The sequence below is a fragment of the Sebastes umbrosus genome, chromosome 16 (genome assembly GCF_015220745.1).
Source record: "Sebastes umbrosus isolate fSebUmb1 chromosome 16, fSebUmb1.pri, whole genome shotgun sequence".
In the NCBI taxonomy this organism is placed as follows: Eukaryota; Metazoa; Chordata; class Actinopteri; order Perciformes; family Sebastidae; genus Sebastes; species Sebastes umbrosus.
In genome coordinates, this window is record NC_051284.1 from 29,141,356 (window position 1) to 29,161,907 (window position 20,552).

At 39.7% G+C, this 20,552-nt stretch overlaps 1 protein-coding gene across 23 annotated transcripts in view; it reads left to right on the plus strand.

Moving 5' to 3' along the window:
- The window catches only part of mark3a (MAP/microtubule affinity-regulating kinase 3a), a 58,910-nt gene that overhangs the window by 15,790 nt on the left and 22,568 nt on the right, over positions 1-20,552 (plus strand). For 16 of the 23 annotated variants that reach the window (XR_005203645.1, XR_005203646.1, XM_037747007.1 and 13 more), the window contains 7 exons: positions 5,612-5,660; positions 6,873-6,938; positions 10,216-10,286; positions 11,685-11,741; positions 13,991-14,227; positions 15,350-15,490; positions 17,075-17,174. Coding sequence is in view for 21 of the 23 variants with exons in the window: in XM_037747007.1 (XP_037602935.1) it covers positions 5,612-5,660; positions 6,873-6,938; positions 10,216-10,286; positions 11,685-11,741; positions 13,991-14,227; positions 15,350-15,490; positions 17,075-17,174 (721 nt within the window). In the remaining 2 variants the exon portion in view is untranslated. The remainder of the gene's footprint in view (positions 1-5,611; positions 5,661-6,872; positions 6,939-10,215; positions 10,287-11,684; positions 11,742-13,990; positions 14,228-15,349; positions 15,491-17,074; positions 17,175-20,552) is intronic. The other 7 variants (XM_037747010.1, XM_037747025.1, XM_037747009.1 and 4 more) reach the window with 1 other exon arrangement.

Here is a 20,552-nt window from a genome sequence, read left to right on the forward strand (position 1 = left end):
AGTCTATGTGGAGGCAGAAGGAAGTTACCGCTTTTATTGTTGTAGTCTGAGTAACGTGATGTCATATCCGTTCCGTATTCGTCAACCAAAACAAACGGTAGCCGGCCGAAGCGAGCAGAAACCGGCAGATACGAGAGAGCAGAAAACGTTGGAGGGTCAGCGTGGATACGACCTGACTAAAGTTTTGGGTTGCTGGAAAAAGAACTTAATAAATAATTCCTGATATTGACTGATATATTTGACTTCAGGACATCTCTGACTACATATACGCTGAAAATCAAATATTTTTACTGTAATAATTTAGATATTTTCCAAAGTAAAAGTCCCTAGAAGTGTATGATTCAACGTTTTCCCATTGTCTAGTGTTAACAAAAAAACACTAGACAAGTTAACAAAAATTGCAAGTAGAATCACAATACTTTAAAATCGCAATACGTATCGAATCAGCACACAAGTATCGTGATAGTATCGAGTCGGGAGATAGGTGTATCGTCCCAGACCTAGAAAAATATATCAAACATTGAATGACATCAGATCTAAAATGTTATAACTTCATTTAACGCATATTTCACAAATGGCAGACAACAAAAAGACTTGCCTGCTGCAGCGGCAGGCGGTGGAAATAGTTAATTTCAGACCCTGCAATCAGTGACGAGGGGTAACAAATAGACTTATCATGGCTTCATATTGAAGGTCCACAAAAACGAAGAGGTTCTGATCTAATTAGCGGGGCAAGAGAAACTTCGTAAACTCCCAACTTGGTGCTGAAGTTTGTTGTTCTGTTGAAGTCTGCAGGCCGATCACGACGAGGTATATCTCTTCATTTGTGACTTCTAAACTCTGAGACGGACCAGTTTTCTGTAAAGTGCCCTGAACTTGGAGCAGTTAATTTGAAACCAGAGTGTTTATTCCCTCAGGTTGATCTGTTTGTCCAGATGGGAACAATAACATTTGAGTTTTAGATGGGAAACAAATAATAACTGCACTGAGAAGCAGGTTTCTGTCTTTTTCAGAAAGCTGAGCTGAACAAAAAACTGCAGGCTGGATATATTTTTTTTCTCTTGACTGAAATAAACACCGGGGAGTCCATTATTGCAAGACATCCATCGCTCTCAGCTGATGTTGCTATAATCTGATTTGTTGTGACTCACCTCAGAGTCTCTGACCTGGTGGGATGGACGTTAACCAGGAACATGCAGTAAATGATCTAATGGTGAGCCCGTGGGGTTTTAGTTTACGAGCCTCGGATCAGTTGTAATCGAGGCAACTTAATACATGAAGCTTTGGACTGAAGGTGTGATTTCATCCTGAAACTGTGTGTCATTTGTCCCGGAGATGCTTGGTATCGATCACAAGACAAGGTTGTGTAAGTGGGAGAGCTTCATTGCATCACTGCAGTGGTATGAGTGGATCAGCGGCGGGTTTACGTCCTCGACCTCATGGTTGTGTTGCACGGTGAATCATCTCGTGTTTTTCCACTCGTTCTGTTTACTGCATAACATACCTGACAAAGTATTTCCATGCACGCGTCGGGGTGTTGTTTTTTTAAACCTCCCCAGGTGTCAAAGGGGCTGCTGTCCGTGTCAGAAACTTCACTTTAGTTTTTAAAAAGAAGTATTAATAAGAGACTGACAACCGAACTACCCTCATGTCTATTCAGAAGTTCCTCTTTCCTCTGTCTCAGATGTATTCCTCTGTGCTCCTGCGAGCGCTCAGGAGAGTATTCTCAGTATAATGATGATGTGCAGAGTGTAATGACAGTGAGGAGACCTCAGGCTCTTCTTCCTCCTCCTTCTCCTCCTCCTCCTCGTCAGCAGCCAGACTCGTCCTGGCTCGGTTTGTTAACATGGCGTCCAAACCGGTCGACTCCGTCCTCAAGGCCTCATAATTAACCCCTCAGTTGTCTCTGAACTGAGATTTATTATCTCCGTACCTCCCACAGCCGGCGCTCACTGCAGGATCTGGGTGTTCAAATTACTATTCTACCATTTTTAAGTGATGCTTATCTTTACAGCTATTTTATTTTTGTTTTTTTAAGCTGCTTTCCAGACAGAAACAGAAGGCTAGAGACAGATGACGTCCTCATTAGTAGAAACTAGAAAGACTATAATCAGGGAAAGTATTAATTATCTCCTAAATATAAAAGATTCATCTCTTAACATTTCTTATTTTGTCAGATCACCAGTGAAAAAGCCGAAAGATTTAATTATCCAGTGATATGAAATAAGTAAATAAAAATAAGTAATAATATAAATAATAATAATTACATTAAAACCTGTCCCTATTCCCTCCTCCATAATACAAATAAATAAAATAAAATAAGGAATTATTAAGGAATTATGTGTATATGTATTGATACTAACAATAAGAAAAAAAAGAAGCAAATTCTTCATTCATTTTTTTTTTACGTTTAGATTTATAGTGATTTTGAATACACAATAAAACAAGGCAGACAAGGCCTTTTTAAACCAGGTAGACAAGTACAATAAAACCAATAATGATGTTTAAAAAAATAATAAATAATAATAATAATAAATAATAATTACAATAAAACCTGTCCCTATTCCCTCCCCCATAATAGAAATAAATAAATAAAATAAAATAAGGAATTATGTATATATGTATTGATAGTAACAATAAGAAAATAACTCTTTACTCTTCTGTTAAATTTTGACTTTTATTCATGTATTTATTTGTATTCATTTTTAAATGTATTTATTTATTTTGCAATATCAATTAATTAATAGCTACATTTTATTTTTAATATTTTTGCTACATTTAATGACATATTTGGTTATTTATCGAGTCATTTATTTATTTATTATTTTGGCAGGTTCCGCCCTCATGTGTCTAAGATTGTCGTCATCATATGCAATACGTTTTCTTTTTATGTCTTGTCTGTTGATTTAACTACATTTCCCAGAATGCTTTTGACAGTACACAGATGATAACATCTTGCATTTAGCTTTGGATGCTTTTTAAGTATCTTTGTGGGGCATGTTTTGCCTTTTATTTTGACAGTGAACAGTAGAGAGGAGACAGGAAGTGAGAGTGAAGGGATGACGTGAAGTAAAGGACCCCTGCTGGACTCTTGAGGCTGCTTTCATTTGAATAAAACCACACTGTTGATGCAGCAGTGATGACGACACAGGGGGCTCCGGGAGAAAAGTTGGATCTGGCTCAACCAGTTGCGTTACTCCGGCACAAATATGCAAGCGCACATTCCTGGTATATGACTTTCGTAACAGGAGCAATGCATTTCTACTGTCAGAAAGACAAAATAATTGTTTCCGTCATGACTTTCCATAGAAGTAAAAAAAAAAAACTTCCTCGCAGTAGTTTGGCATCTTATAACCCTTCAAACTCGGAGTGAGAGTAACTGGCTAAATAATGGCACATGTTTGTATGTAAACGCATGTAAAACATCTGCACAGTGGACAGCCAGATGTGGTTGACAGTGCAGAGGGGTCAGTGTGAAACATCAGTACCAACATGTGTCCCCTGTACATTCACTAGATATTCTCAGAGCTAAACTAACTCTTCTGCAGTGAGGAGTGAGCGCGCGTTCACGTCTAGAGGTGGAGCGAGCTGAGCGAGAACGCGCACGCTGTCTGAGTGAAGGCAAGCAGGCAGAGGAGTTGAGGCAGCGGCCACACGCTAACGCGCATACGCGAGCGCGCATGTGTCCCGACCCGCTACATTTATACACTTAAAAAGTTACAAACAGTCCCTTTAATAATTAATTGTAAAAATGTGGAGCATTTGATGGTTACGGCTTTAAAAATCTGAAGATTTGTGTGGTCGTCTTTTGTTTTTTATCATCATTAATAGAACAGTTGGATGTTTTTGATCATCATTTTGAGCTCTCATAACTGAAGTATTGTGTTTATGTTCTTCAGTATTTGTTCGTTTGCTGGAAGGTATTTCAGTGTCTGTTTTCTGACTGCACTGAGCCTCTCGGTTTGTTCGTCAGTAAGCCGACCGTGTGGCTTCTCCCGCCTCATGAAACATTGAAGTCTTTTTATATTTTTATGGAAGGGAGGAGGGCGAGGTGTAGTTAACAGCCGATCAATAATAAATACAGCACTCAGTTCTTTTTTGTGCCTCGTACAGCGGAAGACTAAAAAGCACTTCTGGCCGTTACAAATCTGCTTGTCTGTTCAGCGTGAACGTTGATGGCGAGGAGGCCGTGTGTCGACTGAGTGTCTCGTTATTAGAGCCGAGGAGTGGAGATGTGACGCTGCATGTTTAACTTCATTCAGATCTCCCTCTTATTCCTCCTCCACCTCTCAGGCCGGTTTAAACCGACGCCGGGCTGCAGGGAACCCTGTTGTTGTGGCTTTTGGTTCGGCGGTGACAGAATGATCACATTTCCTTGACGAATGTGTTGATGTTGGTGCAGAAACAAGGAGCAGTGTTTGTCTTTCTACACTCATGATCTCCAGTGTTGTTGTTGGTGATTATGTTGTTTCCTCATCATCAGGAATGTGACACACATTTCAGACGCAAGGTGGAGAAACACTGAACTGACTGATTTATTTGTCTTTTTTATTCGATGGGGGGGTAGAGAGGGTATGACATGCAGCGGGTCAGATTCAAACCCCGACATGGGGCGCCTGCTCTACCAGAGGCCTGTACTACGAAGCAGGATTTGGCGTTAGCGAGGTAACTTCAGGGTTAACCCTTCAGGGTTTTCCGTCCTACGAAGGTGGATCACTTCTTACGTCGTCAGGGTAACTTATGCTGAACAGCTAACCTGCTCCGGAGCAGGTTATGTTCCAGATAAGAGATCAACTCGTATAAAAGCACCTCCTACTGACCAATCACAGCTCGGTGGAGCTGGATTTATGGTGTGGCTGTTTACCGCTTTGAATTATGTTTTTATATTTATTTTTTTACTTGCTCTTGAGTCCGTTGCCGGAGACGGGGACGCAGCTGAAAGAAGGTTGAAATAGTCATACACGCTGTATCAAAAATAATGGATATAATGAGGTGCAATCCATCCATACTTTGAATATAGTAATGCTATTTATATCTTGACGACTCTATCTGACTTTCGAGTGTTCCGTTAAATTAATAAGTCTGTTAATTTACGCATTCACACATCCGGAGTTTTTTCTTTTACCAGCTGTCATTCCTGCATTTGGCAGCTTCAACTGTGTTCATTTTAGTCTGGATTAAGTGTTTAACTTCTTCGTATTTGTCTAATATAGTTTGTTCTTCCTTTGTAAAATGTGCCGCTCTGCTTGTCCGTCTGCAAGTCTGTAGACGTGTCCATGTCTGTGATTGGTCATAAACTGCAAACACCGCCCCGTTCATGTGAGAGCGCTCATAGTCAGACTGAGAAACCCTGGGTTGATTTACCGTGTTGATAACCACCTTCGTAGGACCGCTTAGCGTGATCTCGGTTTTTAGGGTTAGTGAAGCCAGATAACGAGAAGATACCCTGAGTACGTTGAACTCGCTTCGTAGTACAGGCCTACTGTTACTGCATGTGCTGTGCTGAGCTCACCAAATCAAAAGTATCCCTGTTGAAATGTTGTTAACATCTTGAATCTTGAAACCCACAGAGGGAACTATAAACATTTATTTTCCTCTCTTTTCTTTTCAGCTCTTCAGAGAAGTTAGAATAATGAAGATCTTGAATCATCCCAATATAGGTGAGTGGGTCTCACACACACACATAAACACAGTTTATTAGCACAAACTGCATCCTGTCACATGAGCTTTAAGACCTCAATATGATTAAATATGATACATGTGTGGTCTATCTGTTGAGAATTTCCACATCAGACATTTAAAATATTGTTGACTGTTTGAGTTCCTCAATCATTTACATTTTCATACTACTCAAGGTCATGCAGGGCTCTCTTACCTTTGACCTTTTTGTTACTGGACAGTCACATGATCCTGCACCGCGCCGTCTGCCTGCATCTCATCAGCTTGTTTTGACTTAATAAGCGCTGCTGTTTCAGCGTTTTAGTTCCTTTTTTTTATTTAGTTTTTGTTCACGCAGACGTCACATGAGATCACTGAGAGTTCTTTAAAATCAAACCAGTTTGTGTAAATACAGCAGCCGTCCAAAAGTCTGAGGAAAGCTCAAACACTACGGCCTACGCCTAAAAAAGGTTGTTGACATTCTTATGTAAAATAGAAAGTTGCTGATTATTTTTCTGCCGAGCAACTAATTGATAAATCAGCTAACCGTTTGAGCTTTAGTGATGTTTGTAAGGACCGACACACCTCTAAAAACTCAGATCAAGGCTCCAAAAAGTATTTTTTCTCTTCTTGTTTATGAACTTATTTGAACAGAATATAAACACACACATGCATGTGTCATAAAACACACACATCGGACAAGCCTGCCATGGTGCGTTTTGGTTTTTAGGAGACGGGATTCCCCGCTAATTATTACTTTAATTGTCCGTTTCCCCGGCGCTCCGTGAGCTCCTCTGCAGGAATGTGATTATAATCACCAGGGTGATAGTAAGCGCTCACCAGCCCGTACTCTCTCCATCGCTCCCTCATTGTCTTCCATCCCACCTCGTTTATATTTAGCCGCGCAGCCCTCAGCCGCTCATCACACATCCCTCTCTCTTATATCTTGGAGCTGAACACACTGCAGCTTTTGGACTGTACAGTAAATATCGAGTGCTGCTAAACTCGGCTTCTTACATGGTCACGACACACAGTCCAGATCCACGTGACTTCACTTCCTCCCTCTACTCTCTCTCTCTAGGTGCCTGTTTGCAAACACTTTTTGTGTCTATGAATTCATTACCAGCTCTGTCTGAATCTCCTCAATCATTAGGCGTAATTTAATTTATAATTTCCTCTCTCTCTCTCTTCTTCTCTCTCTCTCCCTCCTTTAGTCAAGCTATTTGAAGTGATTGAGACGGAGAGGACGCTCTACCTGGTGATGGAGTACGCCAGTGGAGGTGAGACGGAAATAAAACTGTTGCAGTAAACTGAGATCTACAGTATGTAACCTCAAACATGTCAAACCTGTCTGACTCAGATATGCGTCATACAACCCCCAATCCAAAAAGGAAGCTGCCATCCTCACACTGAAGTGCAAACATGAAACAACTTACTGTGTTTGCACATGCAAAGGTATAATGTGAACAGTTGCCGTACAGAAGAGCAGATATAGTCGGTAGAAATGTGAACGCTGTGCGCTGCTCCCAACGTCCCGGGTATGATTTATTAACACCAAAATTTGATAAATGTGTGCGTTAATAATTTATACACACTGAGAGCTGCATATAGTCTGCAGACTCTTCTACTTCCACCTGAAAGAACAAACGTAGAAGAACACAAATCAGAAGTTAAGTCCATAACATGAAGCATGAAATCAGCATTTTCACAACAAAATACAGATAAAACAGTTTATTTTGCGGGTCCATTGATTCCTATCTATTTTCTAGAACATTTACTGGAGATGACGATGTAATTTGGTCTTAAGTTGGCAATAAATTGGAAGTGTATCCATAGAAAATGCTCATAAAAATAGGTGGATGGAAACACATTCAGGCCCTGATCAGACGTAGAGATTTTTAGAGTGCGAATATGAACGCACTTCCTCCACTTGGTGAAACGTGAGGAATGTAGTTCCTCCTCCTCTGTAGCTCCACACACCTGGCTGTGAATCTCGGTTTGAGTGACGAGTCGGTAAAAGTAAATTAGTAAGTGATTTTGTGTTACAACAAATGAAGAAGATTAAGGAGCGATGCCCGTTAACGGTGCAAATTAAGAAAAACATTTCTTGGTAAAGCTTCCAATGACGTACAAATATGTAGAAAGACAAACACTTGACTATTTGCTACATGACATGAACAGGCATTTCGTTGTTATGTCATTGGGTGCACGATGTCAGAGAGCCCATCTTTAAAACTTTGCAAACAAAAAGATTAAAACAAAACAAAAAAAGAAGCAAAGAAATCTTTCATTTCTCTCCCGTGAGTTTTCTTGCAGCGAAAGCTTCTTGTAATTTCTCATTTAATGCAGCATCACATACACAGATACAGAACCCCCTAAAAGTCACATCTCGTCATTGATTTCTGTGAAAGGTCACATTCGGGCCGCTGAGCCGAGCAAAGAGATGGCAAATTGTGAAGACCCGCTCGCCAAAAGAGCAAATCACATTACATCCGCCGAGATGGCAACTCTGATCAGGCGCCAAATTGCATTAGATTTTAAATGAAGTAAATCTAATATTTCTCTCAGTTTGGCTTCGATTTTCTTGGAATTCACGCAGAATCTCAAGGCGACCCCTTCATCTCTGTCTGGTGGGTGATCCAGGACCGCACGGATCTCTCATAGGAACTCATGAAATTTGTTATTTGAAGAAAATTGAAAATGCAAACTCACCAGAAGTTAGGAAATGTTCTCGCCAACCTGTAAACTGTGGAGAAATAACGTCAGGCAAGTTTAAAGTAGTAATGGACTATCAACTATTCGGATATTCAGTTTTCAGTTTTTGAAAAGTTTTTTCATTAACTCAACTTGCGATTTTTAGGTTGTAGTTGGCTCAGTTTCAAAGCTAGAGTGAAGATACTGGCATCATATGAAAGTAGAAAACCTAAAGAATCCATTGTTACCAACATGTCACACTAGCTTGTCATGAAGGAGGATAAATAACGCTCCCAACCAGCGCTAAATTTTGGCGAGGAAAAACTGTCATGGCCATTTTCAAAGGGGTCCCTTGACCTCTGACCTCCAGATCAGTGAATGTAAATGGGTTCTATGGGTGCCCACGAGTCTCCCCTTTACAGACATGCCCACTTTCTGATAATCACATGCAGTTTGGGGCAAGTCATAGTCAAGTCAGCACACTGACACACTGACAGCTGTTGTTGCCTGTTGGGCTGCAGATTGCCATGTTATGATTGGAGCATATTGTTTTATGCTAAATGCAGTACCTGTGAGGGTTTCTGGACAATATCTGTCATTGTTTTGTGTTGTTAATTGATTTACAATAATAAATATATGCATACATTTGCATAAAGCAGCATATTTGTCCACTCCCATGTTGATAAGAGGATTAAATACTCGACAAATCTCCCTTTAAGGTACATTTTGAACGGATAAAAAATGTATGATTAATTGCGACTTCAATCGATTGACAGCCCTAATATACATATAGACAACAGCATGAGAAGTTATAAATAAATGCTTTCCAAAATATCGTTGGCGTAGGTATAAAAGTGAGATAAAAATACAAGCTTGGTATGTAAAACAATTTGTACTGGTATCGGTGATTAACATCAGTATCCAGGGCCATGTTAGTAGTATGTGGTCCTGGATCAGGGCCAGTTGTATTACAACGGGGGCATCTCTGTGGGGCAATGTGGCTCAAGAAGTTGCCTCAGCGTTATTGAATTATTCAGGAATGTCAAGCTGCCAGAAAATGTTTTAAACATATGTTTAACTTCCTGTTTCACATTCGTACATGATCCAGAGTTCGAGTGTCTCTCTTGTTTTTAAGGGCATGCGTTTCTGGGTTACACTTTTTCCAGCTTTGTTCCATAATCTCGTCCCCATGTGCAGCACACGCGGTGCCCTTTTAGCTCCGACATGCAAAGCGTTCGCTGCCGCTTTCTGTCTGCAGCGGTTGAGTCACAGAGCAGCGATGAATTGTTGCTTTTCTGGAGCTCTGAAGAGCAGAAACGTACACGCCGACCGCCTCTGCAGGTCAGCGCTGAGAGAGTGGGAGGGCTTCGAGGATTCAGGAAAAGTGGGGGAGGCGTTTTTTCTTTTTTGTTGCTTGTTATTTTGTTTAGTTCCTCTTTTCGCCTCACACACACACACACACACACACACACACACACATATATGCACATGCACGGCAGAGTTCAATTAGCACACGAGCGAGTGTAGTCACGTTTTGGCTGGAAGTGTGGGGGCCGATGGGAAGGGTGCGCTGCGGAGCTCGGCAGCAGCTTTGTGCCTCCGGGAGACGCTCAGTGTGGAGGAAGCAGCACCGAAGCTCGCCTCAATATGGTCAACAAACACCCTCCAACCATGCACATGGGTGACGGTGCAGGCCAGCTGCTCCGAAAAGTTCATTGTGAAGTTATTCTTATCTGCTTATTCTCAGAAGTTGTGACTCACTTTTCCTTATTCTCTGTTTTCTCATTCATTGCTCTCTCTCTCTCTCTCTCTCTCTCTTTCTCTCTCTCTCTCTCTCTCTCTGTTTCTGCGTCTCTTCTGCAGGAGAGGTGTTTGACTACCTGGTTGCACATGGACGAATGAAGGAAAAGGAGGCCAGGGCTAAATTTAGACAGGTACCCACCCAGCTTTCTCTCCCCCTGCAGTGTTCTGGTTTCACACCTCTGCTCCCGGTTCTGCCTCAGACAGGTCGCTGTCCTCCGTCCTGCTTCTGGGACAGAAACGTCTCTGCTGTCTTAAAGACGGATGAGAAACGTCCAAACTTACCTCTTTCCCCATCGCTCACCTCTCAATGACGACGTTTGACGACAAGAAACTGGGCAAAAAACTGAACTTATTTTGTGTTTTAAAAGGAAGGTTTAGAGCTTTAAGAGACATCCAATCTGCAAATTAAGAAATGTCTTAATACTTTTCTGTTGCTGTCAGTTAGTCAAACAATAGACAATGTATCTGCAACAATTTCAATAAATGTTTTAAGTCATTTGTCAAGCGAAAATGCCAAACATTTGTTAGATCCAGCTTTTCAAATTTGAAAATGTGCTGCTTTTCTCCGTATTTATATTATTGTTAATTGAATATCTTTGTGTTTTGAACTGTGTGTCAATTTGAAGACTTCACTTTGGCCTCTAGGAACTCGTTATTTTACTACTTTCCACCATTTCATATAATAAACAATTAAAGGAATCATCATTCTGAGAAGTAGGGCTGCACGATTATGGCCAAAATGATAATCAAGATTATTTATTTATCAATATTGAGATCACGATTAGTCATTGATTTTTAGGGACAAAATATTTTGATTGCAATTTCACATTTAAATAAAAAAAAACGTGAAAGTGCATCTTCTAGAAGCAAAAAGCAAAATAAAACGGTACCAAAACTATTATTAAATCAACAGAGCACTGCTTTCACTTTGACATTGTCGAACAGTCCTGCTGATTAACAAATCTTTGCATCAAAATATGACTTAAAATAAAGTTCAAAATGCAGCAGTGTATTTGGAAATATAGGTTTCAGCATAAGTTGAAAATGGAGCAAAACAAATGTGTATGATTGTGCAATAACATGTACTAAGGGGGTTCTACACAGTCCGAACTGGAAAGGTGTGGATGTTTCAGTTTTACATTCATAATGTTTTATTACCTCACTGAACACCCATTTAATTTGGAGCTGAAGATTCAAAACAAAGATGAATTAAACTAAATGTAATGAGTGATCTTTGTGAATGTAGGACCCCTGTGTGCCTTTAAATACTGGTAAAGTCTTTCTGCAGCATTAGTACAGGCTGCTACCTGGACTGAGACAGATCAATGTTCTGCACAGAGGAAACCCGTTCTCTCTCACCCTCCCGGTGTCTTCAGCACCACCTGCGTTATCTTTCCTGTCGACCACATCTCATCCTCCTCCTCTTCCTCTTCCTCCTCCTCCACCACATCCTTTATCACAGTCATGAGAACAGAACAGCAGCAGACGTTTAAACTAAACTCTCGCTTGTCTTTTTTTCCCTCGTACAGATTGTATCGGCGGTGCAGTACTGCCACCAGAAGCACATTGTTCACAGAGACCTCAAGGTGAGTTCAGAGACGCACCACACCGGCTGGTAGCTGACGATTACCAACTTTTATTCTGCTCTTGACAGAAGCTTCAATCACCCACAATGCATTTGAATGGGTTGTTCAAAAGAGCAACGTGTGCAGCACTTATCAAAAACAACATCACCGTGATCTCTGGAGTTCAAACCTTTTGGGAAATGAAAGCAATTGAAACAACAAACTTCAAACTTTACCTCAATTTAGAGACCGAACAGTTCTGGGTTATTAAGAGTTAAACATGTATTTCCAATGGTTTTTATATTATATTATATTTTGGCAAGTACTCAAGTACTGGCAAGTATTTCGTTATTAATATATTGTAACATGAACTGAAACATGACTTCAAAAATATGAGTAACAGTAAATAAAAATATAGATTATAAGCATAAATGAAAACACAAGTACAACAAGAATATGTTACACTTGAATTAAGTATAATTAGTCTAATCGAGTAATTGGTTAGTCAATCAACTGTCAACTATTTAGATAATAGATTAATAGTTTTAAGTAATTATTTAAATAAACATTCACTGGTTTCAGCCTCTCAAACATGGAACATTTGTTGGTTTTCTTGCCGTCTTCTGTGATGCTAAACTAAATATCTCTTTATTTTGGATGTTTAATATATTATAATATTCAAGTTAATTTTACTCAAGTACTGTACTTCAGTACAATTTTTAAGATACTTGTACTTTCTTAGTTACTTTCCACCTCTGATCTGCTTTATTGAGCTAAAATTAATACACATTTCTAGGTGTGTTCATGTTTATCTGTCGTCTTATGAAGTGTTTAAGTGTGCGAAGTGTCTCCACCTTCTGAGGCTAATTACGTCTGACTCATAACGGATAGAAAGGTCACGGAGCTGACGTCAGCGTTACGTCTTTTATGACTCATCTTTAACTCCCATATTCCCACTGACCACTCAGTACTCTTCATCCAGAAACGCTGCTAATGAGGCTCCGCTTTGCCCCTTTTCTGACTTCATCCTCTTCGCTGTACAAACACCTCGTTTTAAAACGCAGCATCATGACGCCACAAAGTAGGCGTAACCACACCTCATCACGTCGCCGTAGTGTGAATGGACCGCCTCCATTTCGAGTATAAATATTGATGCTTGTGTATTTTTAATTTGGCGTCGGTGGGAGTCGCTCGGCGTGTATCTGCCGCACGTCTAAACTGTTTCCTGTGTCGAGCTTCATGAATGATCCATGAGGAGGGAGACGCCAGAGCGGCCTGCTTTACGTATGCAGCAGATACGTGTGTGTTTAATGAGGGCAGGCGTCCGTATGTCACAGGTGTGATGGTGGAGACGCGTATGATGATGATGATGAAACACGGTTAACCGCCAAATGAACCACAATACCTCTCGTGGCTTCAGCCGCGTCACCCACTGACATTAAATGTGTTTTTGATTTGATTACGGTCAGCCACGTTACAGCGAGTGTTGTTTACTCCTCGTGGGTTCAGTCCTTCGGCTCAGTGGAAGATTTCTTCTTCTTCTTCTGCTCTCTTTGCTTCAGCCTCCTAATTAGTCGTTGGCCTCCAGCTGCATGTGAGCAGATGTTTCAGTTGAAATCCTCGCCTACGTTTGAACACTTTTCATTCTCAAAGGAGATGTTAACTGTGTTTTATTAAATCAGATTATAGCAAACAGATCATAATATGAATATGAACAAGTGCTAATTAAAGCTGAAATGATTTTATCAATTAGTTAAACAACAGACTACAGTTTTGAGTCATTTGTTAATCAATCAATCAATCAATCAATACTTTTTTGGAAAGTAAATAAAAAAACTTTAAAATAAAACTTTTCCTTTCATCAATTATTGAATATAATAAATTATGGATTAATTGATTATGGAGATTGTTTGTTAGTTTACCTTTTAGCTTTAAAAAATAATACCTTTTATTAGTGTAAAATGATCACGATTCTAAAGAGGTTAATTCATTTTAGGTAGCTTCTCTTCAGGTGAGGTAATGTTTTGGAAACAATTTAACTTAAACCCAATGTTAAGACTGTTTTTTCCTGAAATATCTTAATAATCCTCATTAATACTTTCTGTCACTCTTGTCAGATTTACAGCTAATCCTGCTAATCTTCAATTTTAATCCCAACACTGACAGTGAAACAGACTTAACAATACTAAAAAGTGTCTTTGAGGACGACCCTTTGACTGAGCTGATATTCAGTATATTAAATGTACAGATGTTCACGTGTCTGTTCTCAGGCGGAGAACCTGCTCCTCGACGCAGACATGAACATCAAGATCGCAGATTTCGGCTTCAGCAACGAGTTCACGATGGGCAACAAGCTGGACACGTTCTGCGGCTCTCCGCCGTACGCGGCACCGGAGCTCTTCCAGGGAAAGAAGTACGACGGGCCGGAGGTGGACGTCTGGAGTCTGGGCGTCATTCTGTACACGCTGGTCAGCGGCTCGCTGCCCTTCGACGGACAGAACCTCAAGGTAGGATGGTGAGGGTGTGGGTGTACTGCAGTTAACATTCAGTATATGTTATGACCTGTTTATGACCTAATGTTGTTTAAAAATCAGAAACAGGATTACTACCAAGTAGGTTATCACATACAAGGAATTTATCTTGGTATTTTGGTCCTTAACGGTCAAAATAAACAAGTCAAGAGTCATGAATATAAAATAGAAACTTATAATAAAATATGTAAAATATACTACGAGCCTTGGAAAGATCCCTGATTTGTTTAGCATTTTATTTATATTTTTTTTCTTTATGATTATTTTACATTATTTTTATATTTATGTTTATTTATTTTTTTTCTTTAACTAAGATTATTTTAAACAATTTGTATATTTATATTTCTTTTTCTTTAACTAGGATTATGTTACCTCATTTGTATATTTATATGTATTTATTTATTTAATTTTTTCTTTAACTAGGATTATTTTAAACAATTTGTATATTTATATTTTTTTTCTTTAACTAGGATTATTTTACATTATTTGTATATTTATATTTATTTTATTTTTTATTTAACTAGGATTATTTTACATAATATGTATGTATATTTTTTTGTTTAACTAGGATTATTTTACATTATTGTATATTTATATTTATTTCTTTTCTTTTTTCTTTATGATTATTTTAAATTATTTTGTATATTTCTTTTCTTTTTTTTCTTTAACTATGATTATTTTACATTATTTGTATATTTATGTTTTTTCATTTACTTTTTTTCCTTGCAAAGTTTAAGTTATACCCTCTGAATGTTCTCATGGATTGGGGGATCTGTTTGATCAGTCCAAACGTGTTTACACAGTGAATTGTCAAAGTTGTAGTAACAAAACTTCAGGACTGTTTAGCAGTGAGATGATTGGTGAAATCAGACATCAGAGCCACTTCAAGCTGCTTCAGTTTTAATCTCTTAGATATGCCGTTAGCAGATGTGAGTAGACATTAACGAGTTATTAGAAGCTACTATCTGCCTCGGGGCGTCACACTTCTTCCAGCATGAAACTGACATCCACGTGTTGATTTCTTCAGGTGCTCAATAACATAAAAAATGTGACGCGTGTTTTTCTAACATCCTGGTTGTCGGCGTCCTCCCCCTGCAGGAGCTGCGTGAGCGTGTGCTCAGAGGGAAGTACCGCATCCCGTTCTACATGTCCACGGACTGCGAGAACCTCCTCAAGCGCTTCCTGGTGCTCAACCCGGCCAAGCGGGGTACTCTCGAGGTGAGGGAGGACGCAGAAAATGTAAATATACCTCTCAGTTCTTATCTCACTCCCCCCCCGGCACGTCTGCACCATCGGAGAATGTCATCTAGCCTCCCCACCTCCTCCTCACCCTCCTCCTGCATCATCTCCTCTGACGCCCACGGCGTCCTGTTTTCTGTGTGCGCCCCGGCCCACACTCTCCTCCTCCTTTCTGATGTTGTAACCATGAATAATGCATCGTCATTCTTGTGTTTGAACCAAAATTGTCTTTCTTGTTCACTTTGCCTTCGTCTGTGAGTCGAGGGTTCCTCACAGCGTTCAGGGCGCCACATAGAACCAGCGTAGTCGAGTCTAAGTCGTTGTCAGTGGAACGTACCGTTGAAAAGGAGGTTTATTCATGACCGTATTGGCCAATATCAATATAGGCAATTAATGCAAAAATCCCCTTAGTGCCTCTGTGGCTGAATGGTTACAGCGCTGCCGTACGACCGCAACGCCCCCGGTTCGATTCCAGCTGTGGGAACTTTATTGCATGTCACCTGAGGTGGAATGTTACTAAGTACATTTACTACAATTTTGAGGTACTTGAGTCTTATGTTTTCATGCCAGTCATATGAAGAACAATTTTATTTATTTATTAAATTATATTTAACACGTTTTGGCTTTGTGGCTCGAAACTACGAGTGATATCAGAGGTCATAACGTGTCAACATGTCCTGACAGATACAAGTTAAACATCATTATTTAATCTTCCACAATTAATAATCCGATAATACTAGAAATATTTAGACGTGTTTCTTTTCGAGCGTCTGCTGAGATTAAAATAGTCGTGTTTGATGTAGGAAGGACGGAGAGAGAATCGTTCCACAGATCAATCAGAGCGGCGATCACATTGTCATAAGTGTTAATGATCGTCTCTTCTTATCTGCAGCCCTGCCTGACACCCAGCAGTATATCATTAACATATAAAACATCAGTTCTTTTAAAGATTATTTTTGGCACGTGAGCTCTAAACTGGATCAGGTTTAAAGGTTTTTAAATGGGCCATCTAATCAAAGAGGTTTGGTTTGCATCGCTTCATGGAAACAGTATTATTGCATCTTGTAATGTAAGTGGATTAAACTAAACGTCGTTGGCTGGACTCTGAGGGGTCACATGTGTTGGCCTCAGATGCCACATGATGCCCTGGATTACGGCAGAAGCTCCGGTTACGTCCAGCGATAATTAGTTTGGCTCTGTCCGTCATTAAAACCCCCCAGAGAGCAATTGATCAGCTGCAGATTAAAAATAAAGGTGCAAACAAATGAGATGCAGCGCTGAACAATATGGATGTTACCGGGCAGAATAATGATCGAGGTTTAATGGGGAAACAGCGGGGATAAGTGAAACATGCTGTAAAACAGTACTTTACCAAAACCTTCCTGCAGGTTATTAACATGAAGCTGGTCTCATAAGTGTCTGTCGTAAGTCTGATTTATAGTTGTGCATTAAGGGTTTACGGAGTCTTTGCAGGTAGCTTCATAAATTTAACTTGAAGATGCCGCCGTTGGGATCAAAATGACTGTGATTGGTCGGCTCGGGCTGCGCGTGTTTTGTCCTAATAGTCTCTCTTTGCTTTTGCAGCAAATCATGAAGGATCGATGGATCAATGCAGGATTTGAAGAGGACGAGCTCAAGCCTTACACTGAACCAGAGCTGGACATCACGGATCAGAAGAGAATAGGTAAATATAAAACAACAACACTGATGATGTGTTATTGACTGTGATACCCTGTTATATAATTAGAAAAATATCTCCTTTCCTTTTCTATCACAGTAACAATCTGTAGGTTTCGTTGAGAAAACCGTGTGAGGCGTTTAAACGTTAACGAGGTCACAGCTCCTCAACACAAAGCCGGTCTCATTATTTCAGCGCTGAGGAGCTTTAAAAGAAAAGATGAAACGTGATGATGAATAAGTAAACAGGAGCAGAGCTGCTGCATGCAAACAGAGAATAAGAGAGAGGAAGAGAGGGAGAAGCCTCCCCATCGAGCCCTGGATGAGAGCTGTTAACGGGGGGTGGAGGGGCTCTTATGTAACAGCAGCTGGGGTTGGCTGTTGGTGCACATGTGTCGACGCAAACTCCCCTTCACCCAGTCAGTGCTGAGTAAAAAGAAAAGCTGTCTGAATGTTGCTGAGGAATCCCTGAATCCTAAATAATGCATTTAAAACTTTTTTCCCAAATACAAAAACTTCATATTTTAGTCTCTCACGACAAAATGCTTCAAAACTGTCGAGACGTGAACAATACCTGGAGAAACAGCACGTGCATCTTGTTAACGTAAACTTAATTTCTGAAGCACTTTATGCACAGGTCTGAATTGAATACTGTCAGAATAACATAAAGATCAATACACAGAGAGAGATTTAAAGGGATAGTTCAGATGTTTTGAAGTGGGGTTGTATGAGGTTCGTCTCCATAGTCAGTGTATTACCTACAGGAGATGACGGTCGGCACGCTCCCAGTTTAAGTCTACGCTATATTTAGAATATTTTCACCGCTTTACCTCGCCGTCAGACGGCCCTTTCTGACGGGGAACTGAGGCTGTTATCTACGCTCTCTTCAAAGCCACCAGACTCCATTGAGAAAAACAACAATTTTACCTCTCAGAAGGGGTTGCTGGTCTACCGCTGCCTCGATCGGCTGGTTTGTTTGTGTTATTGTGCGACTTTGGTGTTTTAAAGGGTTAGTTCAGATTAACCGAAGTCACACAATAACACAAACAAACCAGCCGATCGTGGCAGCGGTAGACCAGCAACCCCCGTGTTCTGTGAGGTAAAAATACTGTTTTTATCAATGGAGTCTGGTGGCTTTGAAGAGAGCATAGATACAACGGCTTTAGATCCCCGTCAGAAAGGGCGGTCTGACGTCAAGGTAAAGCGGAGTATAGCTTACACTTAAACTGATATTGATTTTTTTTTAGTTTCATCAAGGAAATTAATCTGCAACTATTTTATTTTGAAAATTACCGACTTCCATTGTGTCGAAGGTGAATTATTGCTAGTTTTCTATGATAGTTAAAGTCAAACTTTATAAACTTTTAGTTCTGAGGAGCTGATGTACATTTTTCACTATTTTATTCAACATTTTTTTTGGACCGAATGATTAAATCATCGTCAGATTAATCGATAAAGAATATTATTTAATGGTATCCTTGGAGGAGATTCTTCTTGTGTCAGCTCAGGCTGTAAAAATTATATTTCCCCCTTGTGATTCAGGAAAAAAGAGCCATCTTACCAGCTCTGCTTCTCTATATTTCCAATTTCCAGCAAAACGCCTTGAACATAAAGAGAATAAAAATTACTTAACTGTCTAGTTTTTGCGTGCAAAAGGCAGAAATTTGTCTTTTGATTGCATGTGCAAAATCTGCTAATAAAAGACAGGATGCATTAAAAATACATTTACATAAAAACACAATAGAAACAACATGAAAAGGAACAGCAGGTACAACTGAATCAAGGTTAAAAAGGAGCTGAGGTAGCTGTACTTACTAATTAAGGTATTTTATGGCAACAGGGACAAACTATTTTTTATAGATGTATTTTTTGCACAGGAGCAAATGGGAATAAATGAGTCCCAACTTAACATCTTGTCACTCTCTGCTTGTGTGATGCTGCAGAATTTGCTTTCTAATTATGTTGAATAGTGAAATTAATTTTAAAATATATTAGTGTACATTAATTAAGTCTTTTAATGGTGAAATAAGTTATAAGATGTATCATTGAAGCTGCCTGGGAGAGATCAGAAAACTCTCTTGATAACTTTTAACTTGGCGCTGTGTTCCAGCAGAGAGACGTCATCATCAGCTGCTGTCGTGTCTGAATAAAGCTGAAACCAACATTTACGTAACAGTTTCCAAAAAGCCGTTCCTGTAACAGACTGATGAAGAAAGCAATGTCATGTATTCCATCTGAAAATGGGCTTAAAACATGCAGCTTTTTAGTTGGAATATTATTAAATCTAATCAGAATCTGATCATAAAAATATCTATTAATATTTGCTGTGAAGACGAGGACTTGTGTGCACATTTTGAGGAGAAGAATCAGAAGAAGAAGTGTTGAGGGGGAGCAGGAGGGTGAAAGTGAGAAAGAGGAGAAGAGGGAGAGTTGGATGAAGAAAGATGATTATCACAGATTCTGCCTGGTTACGGAGACGGAGACAGTTTCTCACCCTCCGTTCTCTCTTCCTGAGCTGACAGTTTTTACAAGTCTAGGTATAGAATAGACAGGTGTTTCTTAAAATCACGGCGTGGGTGTGTTATTTTCTTTTTTTAACTTAAATTTGTCTGCTGGGGTGGATTACTTCCACGTTGGTGTGGATAGATTTAATTCCACTAAATTTAGAAGACGTCAGTCAGAAGCTGCAGAGGAGAGCTGTTAACCCAGCGAGAATAATGGCATTAGCGCGGCTTTCGCTGGAGAGTCTTCTAGTGTGACGTGATGATCTGAGCGCTGCCGGAGAGGCTTTTCCACCCCGACACCGAGAAGAGTCTGTCGGACAGGATGAGTCATTTTAATTTATAGGGTATATGAAAACATTAAACTTATAGAATATTTGCTCAAAAGGTGCAGGAAGTCTAAATGTAGAAGTCATGCTGTTGGGATTGCCGGTTATGACAGATACCAAAGCATCCTTTAGCAAACTGGTGGATAACTGTAACAAATCATCTAAGTATAATAAAGACAACACCAAAGTTCTTAATTAAATGAGAAAATACTCTTCATTTGTCAAAATAGGCTTTACCATGTGGTTATTTCGTATAGATTATGCATTCATTGAACTACCAGAAAACATGTTATATCGTGATATATCGTTATCGCGACATGAAATTACCTACAGTATATCGTGATAGAAGATTTGGCTGTATCGCCCAGCCCTAGTTGCAATACAAAGTGGGATGAGTGCAAATATAAACTTACACTTTTTCTTTAAAGACTTGACCATTAATCAATTATCAAAATTAACAACTAATTGATTTGATGAAAAATATAAAACGTGATTTGTGTGAAGTGGAAAGAGTCCCAGAGATGCTGCGATGCTTCCACTCTTTACTGTTAACAT